Source organism: Phaenicophaeus curvirostris, chromosome 30 (genome assembly GCF_032191515.1).
Source record: "Phaenicophaeus curvirostris isolate KB17595 chromosome 30, BPBGC_Pcur_1.0, whole genome shotgun sequence".
Taxonomy (NCBI): Eukaryota; Metazoa; Chordata; class Aves; order Cuculiformes; family Cuculidae; genus Phaenicophaeus; species Phaenicophaeus curvirostris.
In genome coordinates, this window is record NC_091421.1 from 3,978,911 (window position 1) to 4,004,808 (window position 25,898).

Genomic DNA, 25,898 nt, shown 5'->3' on the forward strand with positions numbered 1-25,898 from the left:
GGAAACATTCTGGCTATACGTGCTTCAGCAGGTGGAGCTGAAGCTTTGCTGATGTATGAGAGGGTTTTAGTGCTGCTAGCGTAACACAAGTAAGATATATGCACTAATATTAGGCTTTTCTTGGCTGGGCTACTCTGGGACATTTCTGAAGGAGCACTATTTTGTCTCCAAAGTTATAAGCTGAAGGTCTGGTACTATTTTGTGAAGGACAGAAGCCGTTCGTGTGTTTTTGGGGGCTGCTTAGAGCGATTATGGTTAGACTCGATGACCCAGTGGGTCTCTTGCAACCTGGTTGTTCTATGATTCTATGATTTCTTAGGTTTACAGTAGGCAAAGGGAAGATGAGGACAGAAGGTGGCTGTTAAAGAGAGATGTCATTGCATAGAACAATTTGCTTTTCTTCTTGGTCTGATTTCACCTCTCCTGTTGAGGAGAAGGAGCTGTATTCACAGCAGAGGTCTCCAGTGGAGGCTGGAAAAGCTCTAGTACCTGTGAACTGCACAGCACCTGCTGGGTCACATTTTGCCCTCAGCTTCCCATTGTGAAGTTGAGCTCCTTTTGTTGACATCAACAGTTTTCCTCAGGATTTACACTATTGTAGTCGAGACTGAAAATCGGTCCTTTAATTTTAATACAGTGTGGAGTAGAGCATTGGTCCAACTCTGCTTTGATTTACCTCGTATGTGCTCTGATAACCACACAACATATTTAACAAAGCAGATATTGTCAGAAGACTTCTATTATCCAAGAGACCGTGCTCTACATGTAGACCAGCAGAAGAATATGGGAAAAATCATCCCTTTCCTTACCGTGGAAGGAGAACCTGAGGACACCATGCATTCATTACTGATGGCTTTTTGGAGTGATGGCTTTTTGGAATGATGGCTTCTCTTCTCTTCCACCAGGTCGCCTTCTGTTCCAATACCGTGAAGAGATATCACCTGGTACTTCTGGTGGATGTGGAGGGTGTTGCCAAGAACGTATTATCATTGCCTCTCTCAGCCAGGTATCGGAGCTTTCCTTGCAGCTCACCCTCTCTCCTTGTGCACCCACCACCAGCACAATGCCTTGCACGCAGTTCTCTGGCTCCAGCTTCCAACAAGAAGCAGATGACACTAAGCCGGGTGGAAGTGTCGATCTGCTGGAGGGTCGGGAGACTCCAAAAGGAATCTGAGCAGGCTGGATCCATGGGCTGAGACCAATGGCAGGAGGTTTAACGAGGCCAAATGCCGGGTCCTGCACTTGGGGCACAACAACCCTGAGCAGCTCCAGACTAGAAGTCTGGCTGGAAAGCTGCCTGGAGGAGAAGGACCTGGGGGTGTTGGTTAAACATGAGCCAGCAGGGGCCCAGGTGGCTAAGAAAGCCAATGGCATCTTGTCTTGGATCAGACACGGCGTGGCCAGCAGGGCCAGGGAGGTTCTTCTCCCTCTGGACTCGGCCCTGGGGAGACCGCTCCTCGAATCCTGGGGTCAGTTCTGGGCCCTCCCCACAAGAAGGATGTTGAGGCTCTGGAGCGAGTCCAGAGAAGAGCAATGAAGGTGGTGAGGGGTCTGGAGAAGAAGAGGAGCGGCTGAGAGAGCTGGGGGTGTTTAGCCTGGAGAAGAGGAGGCTGAGGGGAGACCTCATTGCTCTCTATAACTCCCTGAAAGGAGGTTGTGGAGAGGATGGAGCTGGGCTCTTCTCCCAAGTGACAGGGGACAGGAGGAGAGGGAATGGCCTCAGGCTCCGCCACGGGAGGTTCAGGCTGGACATTAGGAAAAAAATTTTCCTGGAAAGGGTCATTGGGCAGTGGCAGAGGCTGCCCAGGGAGGGGATTGAGTCACCTTCCCTGGAGATGATTAAACGACGGGTGGATGAGGTGCTGAGGGACATGATTTAGTGATTGATGGGAATGGTTGGACTTGATGATCCTGAGGGTCTCTTCCAACCTGGTGATTCTATGATTCTAAGAAGCACTCCCTTAAGGTCCAGCTCTGCCCAACTGGATATGAGAACCGCAGTGCTTTGAAGCAGCCTATATTGCTGGTCTTACTGGATGGTTATGACCCTGAGCGTTCTTCTAAAGGGAACAGCCTGATTTTTGGTGTAACAGATTTCCAAAGGGCTGCCTGCAAGTGCTGGCCACGTGTTGGGTTACAATCAAAATTCAAAACTTGTTTGGGATGCAGTGAGCCTACAGAAAGCTGGTGTATGGTTCAGTTAACAAAGGTTAAGGGGCTTGTGGCAGGACTGGTGAGGGAACAATCAAGCTAAGAGCTCACATAGGGGAAAACAGTCCTTGATGTTGAAGGTGAGCTTTTGTTTCTCCACTTTCTCTTGTTCTTTTGAGCATTAACATTCTCAGAGCTAAGCCAAACATTGTTCTGGCTGCAGCCGGGTTCAGTCCTGTTGTGCTGCAGTGGGTATCTGTTTAATTACAAGAGGGATGAGTTTCCTTCTCCCAGGGAGAGCTGTCCAGTCAGTTCCTGGGCAGCGGTTTGTGTGTAACAAGTGCAGATGGGAACAGACAGTGTGTGGACCCAAGGGGATGGAACTGGGGGAGGGTGATGAGGCAGGTGGTGGCTGGTGCTCTCCATCGCTGGAACAAGTGGCTGAGTTTTCAGGAAGGGCAACAGGCTGGAGAAGTGGAGCTGTGGGAACCTCATGAGGTTCAACAGGGCCAAGTGCAAGGTCCTGCATCTGGATCGGGGCAATCCCCTCTGTTCCTTTCTTGTGAGACCTCATCTGGAGTCCTGTGTCTGGTTCTGGAATCCTCAACATAAGAAGGAGGTGGAACAGTTGGAATGGGCCCAGAAGAGGCTACAGAGATGATCCGAGGGCTGGAGCACCAGCTGTGGCTGCCCCATCCCTGGAGGTGTCCGAGGCCAGGTTGGATGGGGCTTGGGCAGCCTGATCCAGAGGGGTGTCCCAGCCCAGGGCAGGGGGATTGGAACTGGATGATCTTTAAGGTCCCTTCCAACCCAAACTATTCTATGATTCTATGATAACAGCACTATGGGAGAGGAGGGAGTCGTTTTTAGTGAGATACTGGAGTCTTGCGTTCCCTTAGCCTTGGCAAGCACTCAAGCCCCAGTGGAAAGGCTCCCCCAGAGCTCACATCTTGCTGGAATTGTTGGGAAGGTCCTTGCAAGACTCCTGCAGCAAAGGTGCCCCTCAGAGAACTCTGGCTCTGCCGGGGCACCTGGCAGTTTCTGTGATGCTGAGCCTCAGGCTTTTCCCTTCCTTTACAAGAGGTTGTTGAGTAAGGCGTTAGAGGTGGTTTATTGCCATAGGGGTATCAAATGTCTGCTTGGCAGTGACCAATGTGTTACGTTCCATTTCATGCTATTCAGGGGGTAAGCAAACTCTGCATTCTCTCAGTATCTCTAATTCCCTTTTGGTCATTTCTGCCTAGATGCATAGTCCCTCCGCTGCGAGTGCTCAACCCTTTTATGATGTTTGGACAGTGCTTCCTGAAAGTCCCCTATGAGCAGACACTGACGCTCATGAATGATGGCGATCTTCCGGGCTGCTTCAGGGTTCTTCCTCAGGTTTGGCACCTCCTGCCTTCAAATGTTATCGAGGGGGTTGTTAGAGAAAAAATTAAGAAGGGATTTGGATAAGACCTTGGTGAATTATACTCAGGTTGATTTCCAATTTCATATTCCTACCTCAATATAAACTCTTTAGGAATCAGTTTATCTCCTGACCTTCAGGATGCTTTCATACAGGAGAAATTAGAGGGCCGTGAAAAGCTGCTGCAAGGAGGCTGCCAGCACAGATGTGGGTATTTGTGGATGCATCAGCTTCTGGACCTCCTTGTGGTGCTAAGCCCAAGCTTGTCTTTCACCTGATTTTGTGCCTTTCTACTTTCTCCTAAAGATTTTTGTAAATCTGTTAATTGCCACTCTGGTAGATGTCAAGAAGTTGAACGCTTCCTCTGAATCTGAGTTTGATTCTGTCCCTTATAGGAGCACAAGGCTACTGCCGCTGTGCAGTACTCCAGCCCCGTGACATGCGGGATTATCCAACCTCACGGCTTGGTGGACATCCCATTTACTGTGGAAGCCCAGGTGATAGGAGAGCAGACCACGGTTCTTCAGGTTGCAGCATGTGGGCGTGAAGCGTTCCCACTGGTGAGTGCTAGAGGAGATGTGAGCTGCTGCGTGACTCGTTCTGGGGGGCCAAAAGCGTGCAGGGATTCTTCCTGGGGAAATGAGGACTTGTAATACACGGCTGGTGTGGATAAGGACCAAGGGGATTCATGGCATGAGCAACAGCCAGTGCATAGAGAAGAGGAAGGATGGTGTTCTCTTAGGTCTCCTTGCCTTCCTTCTCCTGGAGTCCATCATCATGCATGGCTTCAGCCACTTAATTTTGAGGTACCAGCCTTAACAGGTAAATTTTGACTTGCTTTTGCACAGTGTTGTGCCAAGGGCTGAGCATTTCGGGATGCTGCTTCTCCTGTCTGAGCTGCCTAAGTTTCTAGCGAGTCTTACAGCTGTTGCTGCTGTTTTCTGGAGTCAGACAGCCTTGGAGATTTGACATCACGGAGGCTGGTTTCTTTTGTGGTTAAGTCATACTCTGTGCCCTCACTGAACTGCACTGCGACTTGTCAGTATTGGGAGTTTTATCCATTCAGATCCCATTGAGGTATTTGGAATCGATGAAATCCAGCCAGACTGGATAAATTCTCTTTTTATTTTTAATGATGTGAGAAGGTGGTTTAGCAAAGCGATTTGCATTCCTTCTCTATAGACTGTGCCAGTTCTGCAAGAAGAAAACTTTCGGGTCTCAGACTGTCAAAAGGAAAACCAAAATGCTGCTTGAATGACGTAATTATTAATGTCTGTTATTCCTATCATAGCAGGAGCACAATCGGCAGCAAATGACTAGCAAGATCTCTACTCCAAAGAACCTGCTTTGCTCCTGGCTTGTGCCAGTTTCCAGAGGGTTGGCTTTGAGGGTGTTAAAAAAGTTCCTCTCCAAGTGTGGCTGTGGAGCAGCAGAAGTCAGGGAGAGTGGTTTGGGGCAAGAGAGAGTAGGAAAAGGGCTGGGAGCAGGCACAGGGGAGAAAAAGAAGAGCTGGGAGCAGACACAGGGGAGAGAAAGAAGAGCTAACACCTGGAGAAGCTGTGGAAAAGCAAGTATGAGAACCTGGGCTTCTTCATCTGCTGCTAAGGGGAGACGGTGGCTTTCAGGTGGGATCACTCCGGGTCCCACACTTGCTCCAAGCCTTCTGTTTCAGGGTTACAACACTGCGAACTTCAAAAAGCTGTAATGATCCTTTCATCTAGGAGCACTCATGGAGCTGTCTGACCTTTTTAACTTTCCCTGTTCTTTTTGATGTCTCCCACCTGCTTCCTGGAGCAGGAAGTCCATTTGGTTTGCATTGGAGAAGGAGCAGTTGTCTACGTCCATCCGAACAAGATAAATTTCGGCAAGATCCAAGTTCTACAGGATATTTCTCAACCTCTCTACCTCTCCAATCAGACTCCTACACCTGCATCCTTCCGGGCAGAGATGGCAAGTATCTGTGGGGCTATTTTCCAACAAAAAAGACTGGTCCATAGCAGCTTGTGACTTGATTTTTATATACATTTCCTTTGGCTTTTGGGGTTATTATAATGCTTCCTATGATTTCAAAGTGCAACTTGGTTTTCTGATGCTCTTCTCCCTGGTCTGGCTGGTGTCCTGTTGGAGCTCGGTGCTGCCAGCTTGACAGATAGAAACCCAAGCTAACATCTCCTGGATCAAGCACTCGCTTGGATCGTGTCAGGCCTCCAAATCACTCCAAGAAAAACCCCAACCCCCTCTTTTCTCTAACAATATTGTGGTGTTTTGGGTGAGTACTGCCTGATGTCCCACAGCACTGAACTGTGCTGGGCACTTGGAAGCCATAAATCTCCATCCTGGTGCATTTCGTGCTGGCCAGGAGGGAGCATCGCATGTATTTCTCTCTGCCTGTTGTGAGCTTATTTGCCGTGAATGGGATTTTGGATGGGCTGAGTGTCCAGTGCTCTTATTGACCCATCCATAGAGAGAGATCCATGAGATACCTGAGGCAGAGAGTTCTTGGGGAGCTGGGGTCATGCCCACTGGGGACACAGCTTGCAGTTTTCTTTCCACTTCTTGCTTTACTAACCATTTCTAGCTGGATTTTCCAAAGCAGAGGGCACTGGGGCACCTCTCTGCAGTTGCTGGTCAGGGGGAGCAGAGCACATCAGTCCTCCAGGGGCTGTTGAGAAGCACTATTGAGCTCTTGGGTAACAAGACATCTGTTCTGGGCTTTTGGTCAATCGGTTTTGCAGTTGTTCCTCAGGCTCTCAGCAGCATCCCTCAGCCATGTGGCTGCTGCGATGAGATTTTAGCACTCCTGGCTTCCTCTGGCTTTGAGCCCCTATGCAAACTTGGCCACTGTTGGGAGGAAGCCGGGAGAGGTAAAGGAGCTTCTCTTGGCTCTTCCAGAAGAGAGGCTGGAGGGGGGATAGCCTCCTCCTGAGGATGAGCATCCCTCAGGTTGAGCAAAATCGAGTCAATGAAGTCACTCTGTTAAAGGAAGGTAAAATACAGGTTGTATGAGCTCCTGCTTAGCATTTCCAAGACTGTAGCTTAGATTTAAGGAAGCTAACCCTTCGGTTTTTACCCTCATATCTTTAGTCCTTCCTCTTCCTGCACCTGACATGGGTCCATGGTTTCCCTCCTCAGTGTTCAACTTGTCTTGCAGGTTGGCAAACCCTCACGCTGGAGGATTGAACCCAGCAAAGGAGTGATCCCCCCCAACACCGAGCTCTCCGTGGCCGTCATTGTAAACTTGGATGACAACAAGACATTCAAAGACGAGGTGAAGTTGTTCATTGAGAACAGCAGAAGCTACATCATCCCCGTCCAAGCTACAGGCATTGGCAGCACGATTGTCACGGACGAACCCATTCCTCCGCAGCTCATCTTGGGGCCACAGTTCAGGTAGAGTATTTCGCTGCTCCCGCTTCTCCTGTGGGCTCAGTGAGGAGGAATTTGGCTGTAGTCCTTCAGGCTCGTTCTCTTTCTGTGCTCAAGGTCCTGGCTGCATTTCATTGACGCTACAGGAATTCCATGAGAAATATTTTATGGTCATGTGGAAGTTAGGAGATCCTCAAAAGGCAACAAAATAGAAACCAGTTGCTGCATCATCTCTCAATTTCCCTTAGTCTTAATCTGTTTATTTTTGTCCAAGAATACAGCAGCTCCCAGAAGCCTCCACCTGGAAAATGCTTCATTATGCGTATAAACATATTTCCCTTTGCAAGAACAGTACGTGCTTTTCAACTGTCTGTGGAGCATCATCTTGCAAGAGCAGAAAAGCTTAGCAGTAGCTCGTTAGCACCTCCTTGACTAAATTAATGCTGCTGTTTTATTTCCCCTCTGCCTGGGATTCCTAGAGGAGCAGCATAAAGGAATCAGTTTCCATTGAACATTAATTTTATTTCATGTCAAGCTGCAGTTATTCATCTCTTCTTGTCCCTGTCTCAGCAGTGAGACTTGATTTTGCTGCTGGGTTCATACTGGGGAAACTTCTGTTGATCCGATGTTCTTGCTATGCATCTGTCTGTATTTGATAGGAATGGTTGGACTCGATGATCCGGTGGGTCTTTTCCAACCGGGTGATTGTATGCTTCCTAAACCACCAACCAGTTGGCCGTTCAGGCAAAGGGGCAATGAGGGCTTTCTGCTCCCTGAGGGATGGGGGAATGAGGAGGAGATAGAGGTGCAAGGGCCCAACATTAAGGCGAGTGGTGCCTGGATCACCAGATGATCACCAGCTCCCAAACAGCATCTTCAGAAGAAGGCAGCTGAGACAGCTTCCGAAGGGGAAGCTAAAATGACAGTGAATCTCTTCCTCCATCTGCTTCCTAAGCACTAGGTGCAGTGAGACCTGCAGGCAGCGCCTCCCAAAAACTGTCTGAGTGCACAGCAACCAAGGCTGGTGATGCTCTGTCCACAGTGGCTGCGATGATGCTTCTTGATGAAGTTTTTCCCTTGCTGTCCACACACAGACCAGCTACTGGATGGGCACAAGCTTAGGGGTGGCCAAGGTCTTGCTCTTGCTGAGGGTTGGTGCTAGATCAGCCTTTTCGGAGGTGGCTTTATTGCTGAGTGCACAGTCAGATAATGGCATTGGAATGCTGAAGCTGGGTTACTGCTGGGAAACGGCAGCTCCCGTGACTATGTCCTTCTGCTTCTTTTCTAGCCTGACTCCCGTCCGTTACCGCTTCCATGTAACAAACAAAGGACGACGCACCCATTTGCTCTATTGGAAAATGGAAGGGACTTCCGCATATCACCAGCGTCATCGACTCCCCGCTCTCAGTAGCACCAAGGATAAACATTCCTCCCAGAACTCCAAATCTGCCTGCCCTGCCTTTAAGCTTCGACCACTGAGGATGGAATTAATGCCAGGCAAGAGTATGGAGGTGGTGCTTGAGTGCTTCTCCAGAACTCCACAGGTGAGGTCCCTCACAGGAGCTGAGTCTTTCCCATTGAATCATCTCCACTGGGGCTTCTTCAGCAGCCCCTAGGCGTTTGCCTGAGAAGATGTCAAGTGCTTTCCAGACGTTGTTTTAAGGACACAAGTTACCACAGCAGCACCAGTTGCTTTCCTTGCTGGCTACCATCAGCTGCTAAGGCTTTTTCATATTTCTATAGCTACTCTAAATAGAACTTGCTGATACTAAAATACAGGCTGAGGGAAGCACTGCTCCTTCAGGGGCAGGCGCCAGGTTACGAGGTGTCATGTGCTGAGGCAGAAAGGAAAGATGGAGGAAATAAATTACGCTTAGACGAGGAGCACAGGGAGAAAGTGAATTAGGAAAAGCAAGTTAATCTTTCTGAGGGGAGCAGTGAATGAAACAAAACCCTTTTGAAGGGAGGGAGTGTCTGGGCACAGCAATATTTTTCCTCTGTAGACAAACACAGGCAGAGGGCTTGTCTAGTACTGAGTCCTGGGGAAGAAAAACGAGCACAGTGTGTTAGCTCGATGTGACGTTCTCTGTGTGGGAAGCTGTTCCCAGGGATCATGTGGAGAAGCTGCCATCTAACCCTCGTGTGCATTCTCTGGCTCTAGGATCACTGGGCACAGATGTTTAAGCAAATATAAAATAAACATGCATTAAGCTCCTGCTGATCGTAGTGATACGGAAGGTGTTTTAAAGGGTTGTCTCAGTGGTGGCTTGAGGAAGACTTGATTACTCCCCTAGCTGACTGTGAAGCAAATGTCCCTGTGTGGTTCTGAGCTCCAGGGTTTTGCTGAAGAGGAGTAAAAGGTACCGGAAAGGAAATAAAATGGTCAGGGCACTGTGAAGGGTGTCTCACCTGGAAAGCTAAAAGGGCTGAGCACAACCAGCTCCTGCAGTCGAGGCCAAGACCTTGGGAGTGGGCTTTGCACCTTCTTTGGGTCTGGAGAACTTAATACTCTTCAGGCTGGTCAGAAGTCCAGCTCCCTCCATTGCATGTGCAACACAGGTGACTTTGAAGGCTGTAGGCTCTGAGGAAGAGTTGTCGTACCGGAGGGAAGAGCGAGAAGTGAAGGGAGGAATCTGGGGAAGTGAAACCATGAGAAGTCAGGAAAAAGTCTTGACTAGAATTGCATCCAGCTTAAGCAGAAGCTTTTCCTATGAGATGCAAGACCTCTCTTTTCCAGGGAGATTTCTTTTAAAACTGGCTCTAGGAGGGCACAGTTCATCCTAGGAATGAGTGATCCCATTCCTAGGATCCATTTACTGGAAGGCAGGCTGCCTATCTGAGTTTTTTCCGTGTGTCCTTTCCACTAAGCTTCCAAGGGAGGGTTTGCTGGCATTGATCCTTCTGCCACCAGTGCCCCTAAATATAGTTATGTAATTTTTAATCAGCTCCTGCAGCTTTCTGTAAGCACTGTGTTAGCAATGGGGTATCACAGAATCACTTGGTTGGAAAAGACCCACTGGATCATCGAGTCCAACCATTGCTATCAATCACTAAACCATGTCCCTCAGCACCGCAAAACATTAATCATTTGGGGTAGTAATTATTATAGCTGTAGACAGCACATAGCTCACAAGTGAGTTTTTGTGGATGTTAGGGTGTAGTGGTAGACATTTGAGAGCAGAATAAATAGGATGCAGCGTAAAAGGAGAGGGGGCTATTGAGGAAAGCCGTGGCTGTAACTATAAGGCAGTAATACCTGCTGATGGTTGATGGCCCGTGGTACAATTTCATCCAGGCTATCAGAATCCTTTATGCCTATAGCTGAGCAAATGCAGTGTGTTTTCTGGATGCCCTTCTCGCACCCACTGGCTGACAACGTGACTCTTGCACACAGGTGGTGAAAGAGCGCCTGTTGTGTCATGCTGTCGTGGGGAGCAAGGCAGGAAAAGTGGAGATAATGCAGGTGGATGTCGCATGTGAGTTCGTTACACCTGTTCTGCAAGTGTCCCCCAGAGAAGTCACTTTCCAGGTGATGAAGGTAAGGCTCTGGATTGCATCCTGGCAGTTAAAAGCGTGGCTGGTGACTGAAAGCCGGTGGGGCGTGTGTGCACTTGTCATAGAATCATAGAATCACCAGGTTGGAAAGGACCCACCGGATCATCGAGTCCAACCATTCCCACCAATCACTAACCCATGTCCCTCAGCACCTCGTCCACCCGTCCCTTAAACCCCTCCAGAGAAAGTGACTCAACTAATTAGCGCAAACTAATAAAAATAGAGATGAAAAATTTGAAATGGAAGGATGTCCAAGGCTGCTTTACGATGTTTTTTCTCATCTTCTGTTTCTGTAGCAACCCAGTGATGTCCTGACTCTGCAGTACCAGCCTCTTTCTTTAAAAAACCTCACACCCCTGCCACTCAGCACTGTGCTGGCTGTAGAGCAACCGTTCTCCATCCGTGATGCGAACCAGCAGCCCCTCCCTGCAGACGTTCCGGTGAGCAGCCATGGAGCTTCCTGGTGGTGGGGGTTGAACAGGAGGAGGGTGGTGAAGCGTTTCTGCTGGGAGGCCCTCCGGCAGAGAAGTTTCTTTTTTGGAGTCAGTAGTAGACTGGCCTGGACTAAATCATAGAATCACAGAATGGTTTGGGTCAGAAGGGACCATTTCCCCTCCCCTGCCATGGCAAGGTCACCTTCCACTAGATCAGGTTGTTCATAGCCACGTACAACATGGTCTTCAACGCTACGTTTGAAGCTGCTGAATGAAACTAAAGATCATCTGAAGTGGGGAAACATCCTGGCTCTAAAATATGAAGAGAAGGGAGAAGGCAGCTGGGTCTGGCCAAGTCTGTTTTCCAGGGATCTGACAAATTGCTTTCAACTTTCCCTTGTGAAAAGAGCAACTTCAGCTGTGGGCGGGGTAGATGGTATCTCTTGGAAGACATCCCAGCGCCCAAAATTGTGAATTCAAGCCCACGTGGAGGTCCCGCTTTGAGCATTTATGTGTTTTATGCCATCGGACCTCGGGAATTGATCACACTGGTGCTTAATACTCTTCATCTCCTTGCAGCATGTGAAGTTGGAGGCAGGGGAGGAACTTCATCTCACCATAGGATTTAATCCTGCTTACGAAGAGGATCTGAAAATCCGGGAGGTAGAGAAGGCTCTGAAAATACAGTTTCTTGAGCACCCTCACGAGGAGCAGGTCACGGTTCGGGGAGAAGTCTTCTTTCCAAATCTCCATATCCCAACCACAGCCGTGGACTTTGGCTGCATCTTGAACAACACTGAAGATGTGCGTTATGTCAAGATGACCAACTGCAGCCCGCTTCCCGTGCGGTACCACTGGGTGTTCATAACAGACAGCCTCGAGAGCCAAGTGAGGTATGTGCCCCTTTGCCCTTTCCTTGAAGCTCCTCTTCCTGATGTCCTGCTTGTTCCCTGCAAAGCCCAAGGCTGTTTTCCTGGGATCTGACAAATTGCTTTCAACTTTGCCTTGTGAAAAGAGCAGCTCCCAGCTGTGGTCAGGGTAGATGCTCAGGGAGCAGGTGATCTCCACCAGTTTGATTCTGGGAAGGCCGCAATGTTCTCCAGCTAAGCTGGGGCCGTAAGACCATATGAAGCCCTTTCCACATAGCCCAGAACTTAGAATCCTGTTTTACTGCTGGATCTTTAAAGCCACACTTAGACAGCTGGACAACCAGACCTACAGGGACCTCTTTTCCTTCTCTGCCAAACCAATTTGTTGTCATCTCATCCTAAGAACTTACGCTGGCACTGGAATGATGTGCAGCTGCCCCAGTCATAGAATCACAGAATCACCAGGTTGGAAAAGACCCTCAGGATCGTTGAGTCCAACCATTCCTACCAATCACTAACCCATGTCCCTCACAACCTCGTCCACCCGTCCCTTAAACCCCTCCAGGGAAGGTGACTCAACCCCCCTCCCTGGGCAGTCTCTGCCACTGCCCAATGACCCTTTCCATGAAATACTTTCTCCTAATGTTCAGCCTGAACCTTGTCTGGTGGAGCTTGAGGCCATTCCCTCTCGTCCTGTCCCCTGTCCCTTGGGAGAAGAGCCCAGCTCCCTCCTCTCCACAACCTCCTTTCAGGGAGTTGTAGAGAGCAATGAGGTCTCCTCTCAGCCTCCTTTCCAGGCGTTGACTTGCTCCATTCTGGCTTTGGAGCTGCGGGCTCAGGCCCGTTACTGAGCTCACACCATCAGTGCCCACCCAGGGGCCACATGCTGCCGAGGAGCTGCTTGTGCAGGCTCTCATCCCTCCCACTGCAGGTCCACGATCAATGCCATGTTATTTTCCAGGTTCAGCCCTCCCGTGAGTCAAAATTTCATCAATCCTCAACTATCAGAGGAGGAGAGTGCCCAGTCAGAATGCCCAGTGTCTGCAGAGAGCAGCTCTGAGGAAAGGAGTGTGGAGGAGCGAGCCAAAGGCCTGGAAACAGCGGAGAATCCTCTCCTGACCATGGAAGATGAAGATGACTCCCTGGACGCAAAGGTACATTTTCTTGGGCTTGGCAGCACGGGACACGGGGCTTCTGCAGGGGAGAAACAGAATTGTTTAGGATAGTTTTACTTGGAGAATCCCACTCAGAATCACGTACCTCTGTTGGATTTACGAGGAGGGTCTTTTTTTCGTTTGTTTCTGTTATTACAACATCACATGAGGCTTTTATCTGCATTGTGATACAAAGGTTCCCTGGGTCCTTTTTATATGAAGCCAGGCCACGGACTGATCTCGGGGTCCTGCCTTCTCAGCTCCAGCTAAAACCACCCTTTTCCACTTGCCTGCCTTCCCCCATGAGCCGGTGCTGCCGTGCCACTGAGCCGACTCTCGCAAAACAGGGCTTTGCAGGTGGCTTTGATCTTGCTAACCTTCATGAACCTCGTTGCTTTGGAGCTTCACCTTGGCAGTAGCGGGAGCTGGTACCTTGTTCTGTATCGTGTGGGACAAACCCTGCTCCTGGGGTCATAAAAAGGGATGTAAGAGAGCACAAGAGGTTCTGAAAGCACCCGTGTTGGCATGAAGTTCAAGGAGAGGGCTTGCGCTTCTCATATCCAAATATCATCAGTTTTAGTGTTATAACTACACTTCTTTTGTGAATCAGGAGAAATGATGAAGAATGGTGTGGCTGAGTGTTTCTGATGGAAGCGTGAAATCATCCTCATTTATGGCTTTGTTGCCGTGTGTGCACACATACACTAGGAAAATACAAGTGGACGTGGCTAAGTAGTCCAAAATTGCTTCAAAGGATATGTATGGATTGCGGTTTCATCTTCGGCTTGTATCACTGTTTCAAGGCAATATCTATCGAACCTCCCTTGGGAGGTGGGAGACCGTAGGCCAAGGAAAGGTGTGGTTAGCTTGGCAAAGCTTTGCTGGTTTTAAAACTTGAGAAGACTCTGCCCTCCTCTCATCTAATTAATTAGATTTATCTAATCTCCTGGGGTGGTGGAGCCTCTGATCAGGTGTGAAGATGTCCCATAAATGCTCTTGTACTACTCTTGCACTCTGCTGAATTCAAGGTCACAGCACGAAGCGCTTCTTCTCCTTAGAGAAGAGGAGAATGTTCTTCCAATTTGAGAGCAATCACAATGTCGTCGTTTATATATACAGGTTGAAAGCCTAGGGACAAGCTTCCTTTTGAAAGGTGGCACCTCTGAGGTTAAACATGCACACTCAGACAAAAAAACCCAAAACCCTTCTCAGCTGCCTTTCTCAGGAAGCTGCCTTTGGAGAAGAATGCCCGAGCAGAGATCTTCAGATCTCCTGCACAGATGAGAGCACGCGATGAAACCTAAGCACCATCTGAAATGGGGTGGTTGTCTCAAGCACTTTTAAAGTCCTTATTTTCCTATTTTTAATACATTTCCTTGCAGTTGTTTTCCTGTTTTTGTCACTAAGGACCTAACCTGTCCAGACATCAAGCCTCCTCGCTTGTTCCTTTGGCAGGAGTGAATAAAGCCAGGCTGGCGTGAGGGTGTAAAATGTCCTCGAGGTCTCTGCCAGCACTGAGTGCTCTGTGCACCCAAATTGCTTGGGAAGCTTGTGTTTGGGACGTGCAGAAGGCACCCGTGTCTCATCTGTGGGTGGGCTTGCTTGATTTGCACCCAGGTCCTGTCTCAGCTGCTCCTGGCTCGAGGAGGTGATGGAGCCTGCAGCAGAGCAGCCTCTCGCAGATCAACCAGCTGCTTGCTGCAGCCCACGATGCTTGTTTTCCAGGCACCATCACCCGCCCTTGCTGTGGAGGCAGAAGGTGCTGCAGAGACTCAGAACCTGATGAGGATCGAGGAATGTTTGAAGTCTGTGGGGTTGGAGCCCTTCAACGTGGGAATAGAGAAGGTAAGTGGAAATCAGCCTCGCTTCTCCATTTCCAGTATGACCAGCAGCTATATGGCCCCACTCCCACTGGTGGCCCTCGGTGATGCTCACAGAGCGGCTTCATGCCCCTCGAAGCATCTCATTGCCGAAGCAACTGGTCATTTGAGGAGTCGTGTGGGTCATGTCACAGGGCTGACCAAGGACGTTAACTGCACAGCAGATATGGAGGACGTTATTTGTCTCATCTCTAATCAGGTGGTTGGTAGGATATTTCTGCAGTGGATTTTGCTGTAGCATCTTGAAAGAGAGCGGCTTGCAAGTCAGAGAGAGAGAGTGAAAAGTACCAGGAGTCAGATGAGCTGGGCTGGAGTTCACAACTCAGCTCCTATGGCTCTCACCTCCAGGCCTGGTGTTTCTCTAGAGGTATTCAAGGGTGTTTTTAAGGGCAAGTTCTGCAGCAGAGAGAATTTCTTGCTGCCTGGAGACCTCCCAGATTACTTCAATGTAGTGTGGTAATTAATGCATTAAGCGGTGAATGTGGGAGAACATTTTTCATGTAATTTCTCCACAGGAAGATGCAACAGATGGAGGATGAGATGAGGATGACTTCACCTGTTTTTAAGGTCTCTTTGAGGGTGGTTCTTCCTACAGGAAGGCTGAGGAGCCTGGCGCCTGCCCTGTTGTTAGCAAAAAGTGTTGGGCACAGACTCTAACAAACGCATATTGTTATAGGCACGGTCACCACTGCCCCAGCAAGGGTGAGAATGCAAAGTCATTGGGCTCGTGTTGAGCAGGAGGGTCAAGGAGTTCCTCAGGAGGCAGGGCAAAAATTCCTGGCTCGCCAGTGTGCTGATTTGGTTATTTACTTAGCATGCAGCTTTTGTGGTCCCAGAATTCATAGAATCATAGTAGCAGCAGGTTGGAAAAGACCCACCGGATCATCGAGTCCAACCACTCCTATCAAACACTAAACCATGTCCCTTAGCACCTCGTCCACCCGTGCCTTAAACACCTCCAGGGAAGGGGACTCAACCACCTCCCTGGGCAGCCTGTTCCAGTGCCCAATGACCCTTCCTGTGAAGAATTTTTTCTTAATGTCCAGCCTAAACCTCCCCTGGAAAAGCTTGAGGCCATTCCCTCTCATCCTGTCCCCTGTCACTTGGGAGAAGAGCCCAGCTCCCTCCTCTCCACAACCTCCTTTCAGGGAGTTGGAGAGAGCAAAGAGGTCTCCCCTCAGCCTCCTTTTCTCCAGGCTAAACACGCCCAGCTCTCTCAGCCGCTCCTCTTCTTCTCCAGCCCCTTCCCCAGCTTTGTTGCTCTTCTCTGGACTCGCTCCAGAGCCTCAACATCCTTCTTGTGGGGAGGGCCCAGAAGTGACCCCATGATTTGAGGAGCGGTCTCCCCAGTGCCGAGTCCAGAGGGAGAAGAACCTCCCTGGCCCTGCTGGCCACGCCGTGTCTGATCCAAGCCAAGATGCCATTGGCCTTCTTGGCTACCTGTGCCACTGCTGGCTCATAATCAGTCGGCTGTCAACCAACACCCCCAGGTCCCTCTCCTCCAGGCAGCTTTCTAGACAGGCTTCTCCTAGTCCGTAGCACTGCATAGAGTTGTTGTGCCCCAAGTGCAGGACCCGGCATTTGGCCTTGTTAAACCTCCTGCCATTGGACTCTGCCCAGCGGTCCAGCCTGTTCAGATCCCTTTGGAGCCTCCCGACCCTCCAGCAGATCCACACTTCCACCCAGCTTAGTGTCGTCCGCAAACTTGCTAAGGGTGCACTTGATGCCTTCATCCAGGTCGTTGATTAAGAAATTGAACAGGGCTGGAGCCAGCACTGAGCCCTGGGGCTCAGTAGAATTCAGTAGAATAAGATATATTTCCCTCTTGTACTGACGCAGAGCCCAGAGATGTGAGCCTGAGATTGTCTCAGACATGAGTCTTGTGGTGCTTGCAGAAGATGAAGGATGAACTGTGAAGACCTCCTAAATACTTCAACGTAGTGTGTTAATTAATGCATTAATCGGTGAATGTGGGAGAACATTTTTCCTGTAATTCCTCCACAGGAAGGTGCAATTGCTGGAGTTAACAGAGTTATAGAGTTTGATTCTGCAAAATGCAACAGATGGAGGATGAGATGAGGATGATTTTGCCTGTGTTTAAGGAAGAGGCCCCTCCAGCGACATCTCTCCTTGGCTCCAGACCACGGCTGCCCTTCTGCGTCGATTTTGGTGCTTGACCTCTTGATCTCTCCTCCCCTATTTTCAGGTTTTTGACATCCTGCCGCGGTTCTGCGTGCTGCAGCCGAGTGAGAGCCAGTGGGTCACGTTCACCTTCTTTGGCCATGCGAACATTGTCGCCAGCGTCCTGGCTCTGTGCAGGGTGGAGGGAGGCCCCACCTACGAGGTGTCACTGAGCGGCGAAGCTTCCCTTATCAACTACCACCTGAACACCACGGAGATCCACTATGGGCTGCAGGTACCACTCCTCTTGGCATCGGTCCTTGAAACCATCACCAGTGGGTCTAGGGCTCTCTCCCCTCCCAGCAACTTGGTTGGCTGTGTGGCTTGGAAATACACTTGAGAGATACGTCCTGCATCCAAGCTGGTTTTTAGTGGCCATGCTCTTCAAGATAACAAACACTGACTCTTTGGGCAGGCAGGATCCCAGTGGTGATCTCCAGAGGAATGTGTTCCCAGGACACTGATCTACTCCTAAAGCCCGAGGTCCAAAGAGATGGGTTTTTTTTCAATGCTATGATTACTAAACAAAATCATAGAATCATAGAATAACCAGGTTGGAAAAGACCCACCGGATCATGGAATGATCCATGTGATCACTCACATGTTCCCATCAATCACTAAACCATGTCCCTCAGCACCTCGTCCACCTAGCTCTTAAACCCCTCCAGGGAAGATGACTCAACCGCCTCCCTGGGCAGCCTCTGCCACTGCCCAATGACCCTTTCCCTGAAATATTTTTTCCTGATATCCGGCCTATACCTCCCCTGGCAGAGCTTGAGGCCATTCCCTCTCGTCCTGTCCCCTGTCACTTGGGAGAAGAGCCTATCTCCCTCCTCTCCACAACCTCCTTTCAGGGAGTTGGAGAGAGCAATGAGGTCTCCCCTCAGCCTCCTCTTCTCCAGGATAAACACCCCCAGCTCTCTCAGCCGCTCCTCTTCTTCTCCAGCCCCCTCACCACCTTCCTTGCTCTTCTCTGGACTCGTTCCAGATCCTCAACATCCTTCTTGTGGGGAGGCGCCCAGAACTGACCCCAGGATTCGAGGAGCGGTCTCCCCAGGGCCGAGTCCAGAGGGAGAAGAACCTCCCTGGTCCTGCTGGCCATGCCGTGTCTGATCCAAGCCAAGATGCCATTGGCCTTCTTGGTCACCTGGGCCCCTGCTGGCTCATGTTCAACCAACACCTCCAGGTCCTTCTCCTCCAGGCAGCTTTCCAGCCAGACTTCTCCTAGTCTGGAGTTGCTCAGGGTTGTTGCGCCCCAAGTGCAGGACCTGGCATTTGGTGTCGTTAAACCTCATGTCCTTGGTCTCAGCCCATGGATCCAGCCTGTTCAGATCCCTTTGGAGAACCTCAAAACCCTCCATCAGATCTACACTTCCACCCAGTTTAGTGTCATCCTTAAACTTGCTAAGGGTGCACTCGATGCCTTCATCCAGGTCCTTGATAAAGACATTGGACAGGGCTGGACCCAGCTCTGAGCCCCGGGGACACCACTTGGAACTGGCCTCCAGCTGGAATTAACTCCATGTACCACCATTTACCATTTGCTTTCATCCCAGTGAAACAGAAGGAATTTCCCAGCATCAGGCCCGTGTCTGTAACTCCCCGCTCCTCTGTGCTCTCTTCAGCTGTTTAACAAAGTCGTGGAATCAGAAGTCACCCTGCGCAACAGTGGGAAAGCAGGATTCACCTACGAGGTGTTAAACCCCAGTGTGGCCACTGCCGACTGCCCACAGCCCCGCGAGCCCCTGGTCCTGCCCAGCACAGTGAGTATGGAGGATGCACAAGTGATTAACTGTGGCCCTGTGTCTGGCTATAGGAAAGAAACAGGGGAAAATAGACAGAAGAAGAAAATTGAATAAAAAAACAAACTGTGAAGTAATGGGAGAGGGAAGGCAGTCCTGCTGAGAGCACAGGGACACTTTGCTCGTCTTCCACAGTGGCTTTAAAAAGAGCTTCTCTTTATTTATCCTGATTCTTGCTTCAGAGGAGAGACACCACTAGCAGCAGAGCTGGGTTTGTGCTGCGCAAGGGCAGTCTGTAGGTCTGTGCTGGGGGAATCCATCCCCACAAGTCCTCTGAAGGACATGCTGATAGGGGACCTTGGCATTTGATACAAGACAGCTAGAGGGTGATGTTTTCTGATACTTTCTCAGGGTTGCCTTCTCTTCTCAGAGTGTCCATCCCTCCACTAGTCCCTCTTTGATGCATTCCTCCCCTCTTCTCACGCACCTGCAGGGTTTCCTTGGACCTGGCAAAGAGCAAGTAATGAAGATCTACTACCTGCCAGGAGTGCCGGGAGACTTCTGCAGGACTTTCCGGGTCCAAATGGGTCACCTGGAACCGGAGGAGATCACCCTGAATGGAGAGGGGCGCTTTCCCAGGTTCTCCTTGGACCTCCCGAGGAATATCAAAGGTGAGCACCGCCTGTCTGCTCTCCAGGAAGGTCCTTCTTTCCCCACCTCGTCTTCTCCACGTCTTCCATCCCCAGGGGCAGCTCACACTCACTCCACCAAGCCTGGAGGTTTCAGGGCCACCAGACCAACACTCAGCCTCTGGTTTCTTCCTGAGTCTCTGGCAGATGAGCCTGTGGGCTTTGCCCCAGGAACCATCCTGCAGAACTTGCCAGCATATCCGTTGAAGTCCTGGAAAGCTGATGGCTGGGTAGAATTGCTCAGGAAAGCTGTAATAGAGGCTGGCAGGGTTGGATTTGGATCACATTGAAGGGGATGAGAAGCTTCTTTGTGGGGAGGAAGACTGAAAGGGGGTGAACATCAGGATTCGGAGAGGAGCAGCAGGGTCTGCTTGCAATAGATTGTTCAAGTAGCGTGTTCCTGGGAGAAGCTGATGTTGGGAAAATGGGGCTTCCAGCTCAAATGGGAACGGCGCTGTGCCCAAGCTTCTATTTGAGGTTGTTTTCTTCCTTCAGGAAATGAAAAATATGAGAAGGTCTACCAGGAGGCAAAGGAGAAGGTAGAACAAGACAGCCAGAGAGACAAAGCGGTTGTTCTAGGGGAGGCTGTGGCTGCGGAGCCACCAACAGACGGCTCAGACACCAAGGTGAGAAGAGCTGCTGCCCTGTTTGGCACATGCCACCCTCCCTCTGTGTCATTTGGTTTCCTTGAAGCCCAGAGCCAGCTTCCCAATGTCCTGCTGGTATTTGGGACCTTCCTGCTCACACCTGGCCATGATCCAGCGTCGGCTCAGCACTGCCCTAGGAGCTGCCCACCCCTGGCTGTAGTCCTCCTATAGCCACACCAGTTTCCAGACTGCCGCAGGGAGAGATCCTGAAGTCTTTGCTCAAGTGATTGAGTGTAAAACAGTCTGTGATGGAGATGGAAATCCTCGCTGGGATATTTGTTGCTCACTGCCCAAGCCCTGCCAGGCATGCAGAGCTTAATAGCAGCAGCCTCGCTGCACCCGGGGACTGTGCTGCTAATGTTCATCTCCAAGAGGCATCAGCTTTATCGAGGTTCCATTTCCAAGAGGGATCCTGTCCAAGCTGCTTTGGCATTGGCTGGGGGCAGGCAAATAACTTGGAGCTCTGAAAGGTTCCTGGCTTGTCTGTCTGTTTGCCAGATAAGCTTCCGTAAGAGTCACTGGGCAGGTGAAGAGGCTGGAGTTCTTTTCCCTTGAGATAAGGCAGAGAGAGTAGAAGGTGTCACAGGCACGGACTAGGGAAACAGGAGGACCCTGTTACCCCTCTCAACAGGAGCAGGGTGGGATCCTCTTTGAGAGACCTTCCTGTGCCTTGGGAAGGACCTTTGCTAACCAGGCACTGTTTTTTCTTTCCTCAGCTGGAGACTCAGATACAGATGCAGATGGAGGAGATGCTAGTGGAAGAACATGCCCTGGAGCAGATGGAAGCTCTGGCCTCCAGTCCACCAGAGGACAGTGTCTTTGACCACCAGGCTCGCTGCAGGCTTGTTGAGTTAGTAGAGACTGTTGTACCCTGTCTCAGAGTGGCCCGAGGGTAACACCCAGCAGTGCCCCCAGCTCCTGAGACCTCCTTGTGTCTGCAGAGCTGCGGACTTCAGAAAGGAGCTGGTCCTAATAGTTTTGATGTGCTCCCTGTGAGTGGATGAGTGTCCTCACATCCACAGTGCCACCTTGAGCTTTGGTGCTCAACTCCCCAGAGATGCGAAGTTCTGCTCTTATGGTTGAGGGCAGGGCAGTGCAGACCATCAGGGCTTTCCAGACAGCACAGACACCACCTCTGCTGACCAGCTCTGAAAGAGGCAACTCGAAGCTGATGTCTTTGACCACGCTAAGTCAAAAGGGCAGGGGATCACACAGGTTGACAGACCCTAAATTGGATGAGTTGAATGCTGGTGGGACTGCAGGGCTTTCCTTGGTAACTCAGCCCTTCCCTTTGCTCTCTCGTGATGAGGCATGAGCACCATGGGCTCCAGTTCAGGAAGAAGATGCTCTGCAAAGCAAATTAATTTATGTGCTTTCCTGAGTGGCATTGCTCTGGAAAAGGACCTTCCCAGGAATCCTGTAGGGGTTAATGACTGCATTTACTGTTTCTGCTTTGGGGACAGATCCGGTTGCAGAGCAATGAAGATTTCTTGTGCAGGCAAATCCTATTACAAGGTCCTGAACCAATTTCAGGCTTAGCAGTACCATTGAGTCCAGGAGACTTATCTAGGATGGCTTTTTGTAGCAGAGGAACTATGAGCAGTATCTGTTTTAAACTGATTTTATTTTAAGGTCCCATGGGTAGGTGGTAAACCCTTGGACCTATGGTCCCCATGACTTACCAAAGCCTTATTACCACGTGGCCTTAGGTTTCACAGATATGAGCTGAGTTTTTACAGCAGTGAATAGAAACAAATCCACTATATTTGCTTCTTCATTTGCTTGGAAGTGCATCCAGGCTCTGGTTTAAGAACTGTCCTTTCTCCTCCTTTCAGGGTTGAGCTGCCCGAGTACATCCTGGACTTGGGATATGTCATCCTCAGTAGCGTCCACACACACACCGTGACGGTCACCAACACTGGGCAGTTCCCTATGTCCTTCCGCACCGATGGAAGGGTCCTGCGTGGCACAGGTAACCACTACTATGAGACTTCACTTGGGCTTGAAGGAGTTGTCTCTAACAGATTAGCTTTAGCCACTGGACGTGGAGAGTTTTTTGAGTCTTTGTTTCTCTAGCTTTTTCCTTCTTGGTGCTTTAGAGATGGATTTCTCCTGGCCAGCAGAGCCCAGAGACTTGTCCTGCCTGTGACTGCCCTGACACTTTATTGCAGGTGCTGGATTGGGGGACCTTCTTGGTCAGCATCTTCTACTCTTCTCTACCATGAGAGTCATCTATGTTTCCCTGTGTGCTCCGTGGGCTTGTGTTGCAAACAGATGGACCCTTAGTGGTTGGGAAGTGCTTTGTTTAAAGTTCATAATGTTATGGCACTTCTGTTCAGCCTTTATTGATAAAACAGCCTCTGAAGTCCTCTGGCTTCCAAAACAGGTCTCAGGCTGAGGCTACAGCACCACCCAACAATGACTCGCTGTGTCTGAAGGGTGGTCAAGTGTCTCCTCTAAATGGTTTTCCAGGGAGCACTTCGGCATGGAGGAATCTTAGCTGGAAATTCTCCTTTGGAGAGTTCTGTGCATCCTTCCCTGGGATACCTCGTGAAGGAATTGCTGGAGCCTCTCGGCTGATAGGTTTCCTCTATCACCATGTGGGATCCTTTTTTCTTGTGCTGGGACAAGGGAGAAAGAGTGATGTTCTTCTCCACAGGTGTAAAGAGTCCTTCAGGTCTCCCAGGCAGGACACCCATGGCCTTAACATGCTTGTGATGTGCTCGTGTTGATTGTGTGTCTCAGCTGCTTTATCTTCATCTGTTCAAGGTTTCATTGTGCAACCAAACCACATCAAGGACCTGCCCTGCTGCGAGACCAAGACACTTGAAGTACGCTTCGACCCAGAAAGTGCCAACCTTCCTCTGGGACAGGTGGACACACTCCTGCCCATCAAGGTACTGCCTGCTTCCTCACGTCCCTGTGCCCACGCTCCCTCTCAGGGCAAGTGGCAGGTTGGGGACAGCAGCAGATGTCACCTGGGTTCTCAGCTGGATGCTCTTCACTAGGTGGAAGGAGGCCCCACATTTCACATCCGACTCCGAGCCAACGTGTCTCTGCCGTCTCTGTGCCTCTCCAAAGACAGCCTGGTGTTCTCTGCTGTCCAGTGTGGGCAGTGCAAGGAAGAAACCATACAGTTCCACAACCACCTACAGGTTCCCTGTAAATGGTTCCTTACAATCAGTGGCCCTGTGAAGAAGGTAAAGCACAGATAATGTCTTAGGTCACTTCTTGGTTGGCTTTTCTTTGCCTCTTTTGCCTTTTCTGCCCCTGTGGCTGCATCAGCGCTTGGGCTGTAGATCATTTAAGGATGCTTTTGAGGCTCTGGAGCAAGGCTGGTTCACCTGGACCTGTTCCTGAGCTGATGCTTTGCTTCTCTGCCACCTTCACCCATTCCTCCTCTTCTGAGAGCAGCGTCCCCCTATCTGCTTGCTCTCCAGTTCTAGAGCTGCTTTGAATGTGGGTGCTCTCAGCATCTCATTTGGGTGGGTGGACGAGGTGCTGGGGGACATGGTTTAGTGATTGATAGGAATGGTTGGACTCGATGATCTGCTGGGTCTTTTCCAACCTGGTGATTGGATTCTACTCAATTCTACTCAATTTAGTTATATTTCTAAACCGTATGTAGATGACGTATGTAGGTGGTTGGACTCGATGATCCGGTGGGTCTCTTCCAACCTGGTTATTCTATGATTCTATGACTTCTTGAAGTTTAACAAAGCTGCAGATGGAAATGTTACCAGTTTTTGGCACAGAAGGTATCTTTAGATCAGTTGTAATTTTCTTAATATGAATGGGATGCTTTCAGTTATTATTCACTGTGAGGTTTTGAGTTTCATATGTTTGAAACTAGAAATTAAGGGTTGTATCCAGACTAAATTTTGGAAGAGCGTATAAGCTGTAGTGAACTGTAGACAATGGATCCTTTCACCTGTGAAAAGTCCATAAATATGCAGCACTCCACTGCTGTTTGTTTTGTAATACAAGAGCAAGTTCTTTTTAGTACTTCCCATGGAAATGTTTTGAGGAAAAACAAGTATCTTCACGGTTATCCAGAGCACTGCAGGAATTGAGGGTCTGTCCTCCCAGACCAAGGAGACATCACACTCTTGCTTTTGTGCTCAGGTGGACAAAAACATGCAAGGGAGAGCACGTCAGAAGCTGCTTCGGGAGGTGAAGAAGAGGAAGCCTCATGTTTTCACAGCACTGCCATCATCTGGAGCCCTCTCACCAGGGCAGCGGTGCAACGTACGGATCAGGTTTTCACCCACAGAAGAGGTGAGATTGGTGGTTGTCATCCCCAGGAGGTCTGGCAGGGCAGAGTGGTAATGAGAGCCCAGCGCGGGGAGCCGGGGATGAGTCTGCAAGCTTTCTGCAAGCCCCATACCTGCAGTGCCCCAGTTTCCCCTGCAGCCCCCTCTTCTGAGAGGTGCTTTGAAATCCCCATGGGGAGCTTGCATGGAGAGCATCAGGGCACTGCTCCCTCTCTGCACATAGTGGGAAATCTGCTTGCTTCCTCTCGTCTTTGCCCTCGCCTGGGTGTATTTGCAGGCTGAAATGCTCTTGTGCAGAGCAGCTGGCACCCTCGCAGGGGATTATAACCTTAAAAGGACTGGGCTAAGCTAATCCTGCTGCTGGTACCAGCAGAAAAAACAGCCAGCAGACACCTTTCTGGGCATGGCAGGACAGTCACCTGTAGAGGTTTGCTGCCAGCAGTCCCTGTGGCTCTGGCACAGCCTGCCTGCAGGCTCCCGTGCAGTTTGAGGGTAAGCAGAAATGATGGAGCAAACATTCCCAAAGGCAGCTTGTGGGGCCGTGGTGATTTGGAAACTGGCAGCGTGTAACACTGTGGCTGCCACAAGTGCTTGGCTGGAAAGCTGCTTGGAGGAGAAGGACCTGGGGGTGTTGGTTGAACAGGAGCCAGCAGGGGCCCAGGTGGCCAAGAAGGCCAATGGCATCTTGGCTCGGATCAGACACGGGCGTGGCCAGCAGGGCCAGGGAGGTTCTTCTCCCTCTGGACTCGGCACTGGGGAGACCGCTCCTCGAATCCTGGGGTCAGTTCTGGGCCCTCCCCACAAGAAGGATGTTGAGGCTCTGGAGCGAGTCCAGAGAAGAGCAATGAAGGTGGTGAGGGGGCTGGAGAAGAAGAGGAGCGGCTGAGAGAGCTGGGGGTGTTTAGCCTGGAGAAGAGGAGGCTGAGGGGAGACCTCATTGCTCTCTGCAACTCCCTGAAAGGAGGTTGTGGAGAGGAGGGAGCTGGGCGCTTCTCCCAAGGGACAGGGGACAGGATGAGAGGGAATGGCTTCAAGCTCTGCCAGGGGAGGTTCAGGATGGACATTAGGAAAAAATTTTTCAGGGAAAGGGTCATTGGGCAGTGGCAGAGGCTGCCCAGGGAGGGGGTTGAGTCACCTTCCCTGGAGGGGTTTAAGGGACGGGTGGACGAGGTGCTGAGGGACATGGTTTAGTGATTGATGGGAATGGTTGGACTTGATGATCCGGTGGGTCTCTTCCAACCTGGTGATTCTATGATTCTGTGGTTCATGCTTTGCAACAGTCCCAGGGATGTTTTAACTGCTAGTAGAAATGTGTCTTGTCTCTGGCTTTGACCAGAGGCGAGGACTGAGCAGAAGAGAAAGGGTCTCACTTGTATCCAGCAAGACCTCATCTGCCTCTTCCATGTAGCTGATGTTTGTGTGATGTAGCAGTGCCAGGTCTGTGTCTGGGCAACGTAACCCTGAGGAGCTTTTTCCAGAGTGTTGTGCTCCCTCATCACTAGGTGAAAACATGTGATAGATAATTTTAGATCATCCAGTACCCAAATGCCC

The 25,898-nt window shown here is 50.3% G+C and overlaps 1 protein-coding gene across 1 annotated transcript in view; it reads left to right on the plus strand.

Moving 5' to 3' along the window:
• Nucleotides 1-25,898, plus strand: part of LOC138732363 (hydrocephalus-inducing protein homolog) — a 91,433-nt gene that overhangs the window by 19,040 nt on the left and 46,495 nt on the right. Inside the window, 20 exon segments of the mRNA XM_069878948.1 lie at nt 906-1,006; nt 3,396-3,531; nt 3,952-4,116; nt 5,354-5,506; nt 6,708-6,946; nt 8,211-8,466; nt 10,317-10,460; nt 10,774-10,917; nt 11,491-11,804; nt 12,742-12,934; nt 14,483-14,779; nt 17,021-17,230; nt 18,621-18,758; nt 19,231-19,408; nt 19,922-20,052; nt 20,790-20,923; nt 21,909-22,045; nt 22,843-22,970; nt 23,082-23,273; nt 24,199-24,351. Coding sequence (XP_069735049.1) covers nt 906-1,006; nt 3,396-3,531; nt 3,952-4,116; nt 5,354-5,506; nt 6,708-6,946; nt 8,211-8,466; nt 10,317-10,460; nt 10,774-10,917; nt 11,491-11,804; nt 12,742-12,934; nt 14,483-14,779; nt 17,021-17,230; nt 18,621-18,758; nt 19,231-19,408; nt 19,922-20,052; nt 20,790-20,923; nt 21,909-22,045; nt 22,843-22,970; nt 23,082-23,273; nt 24,199-24,351 — 3,543 coding nt within the window.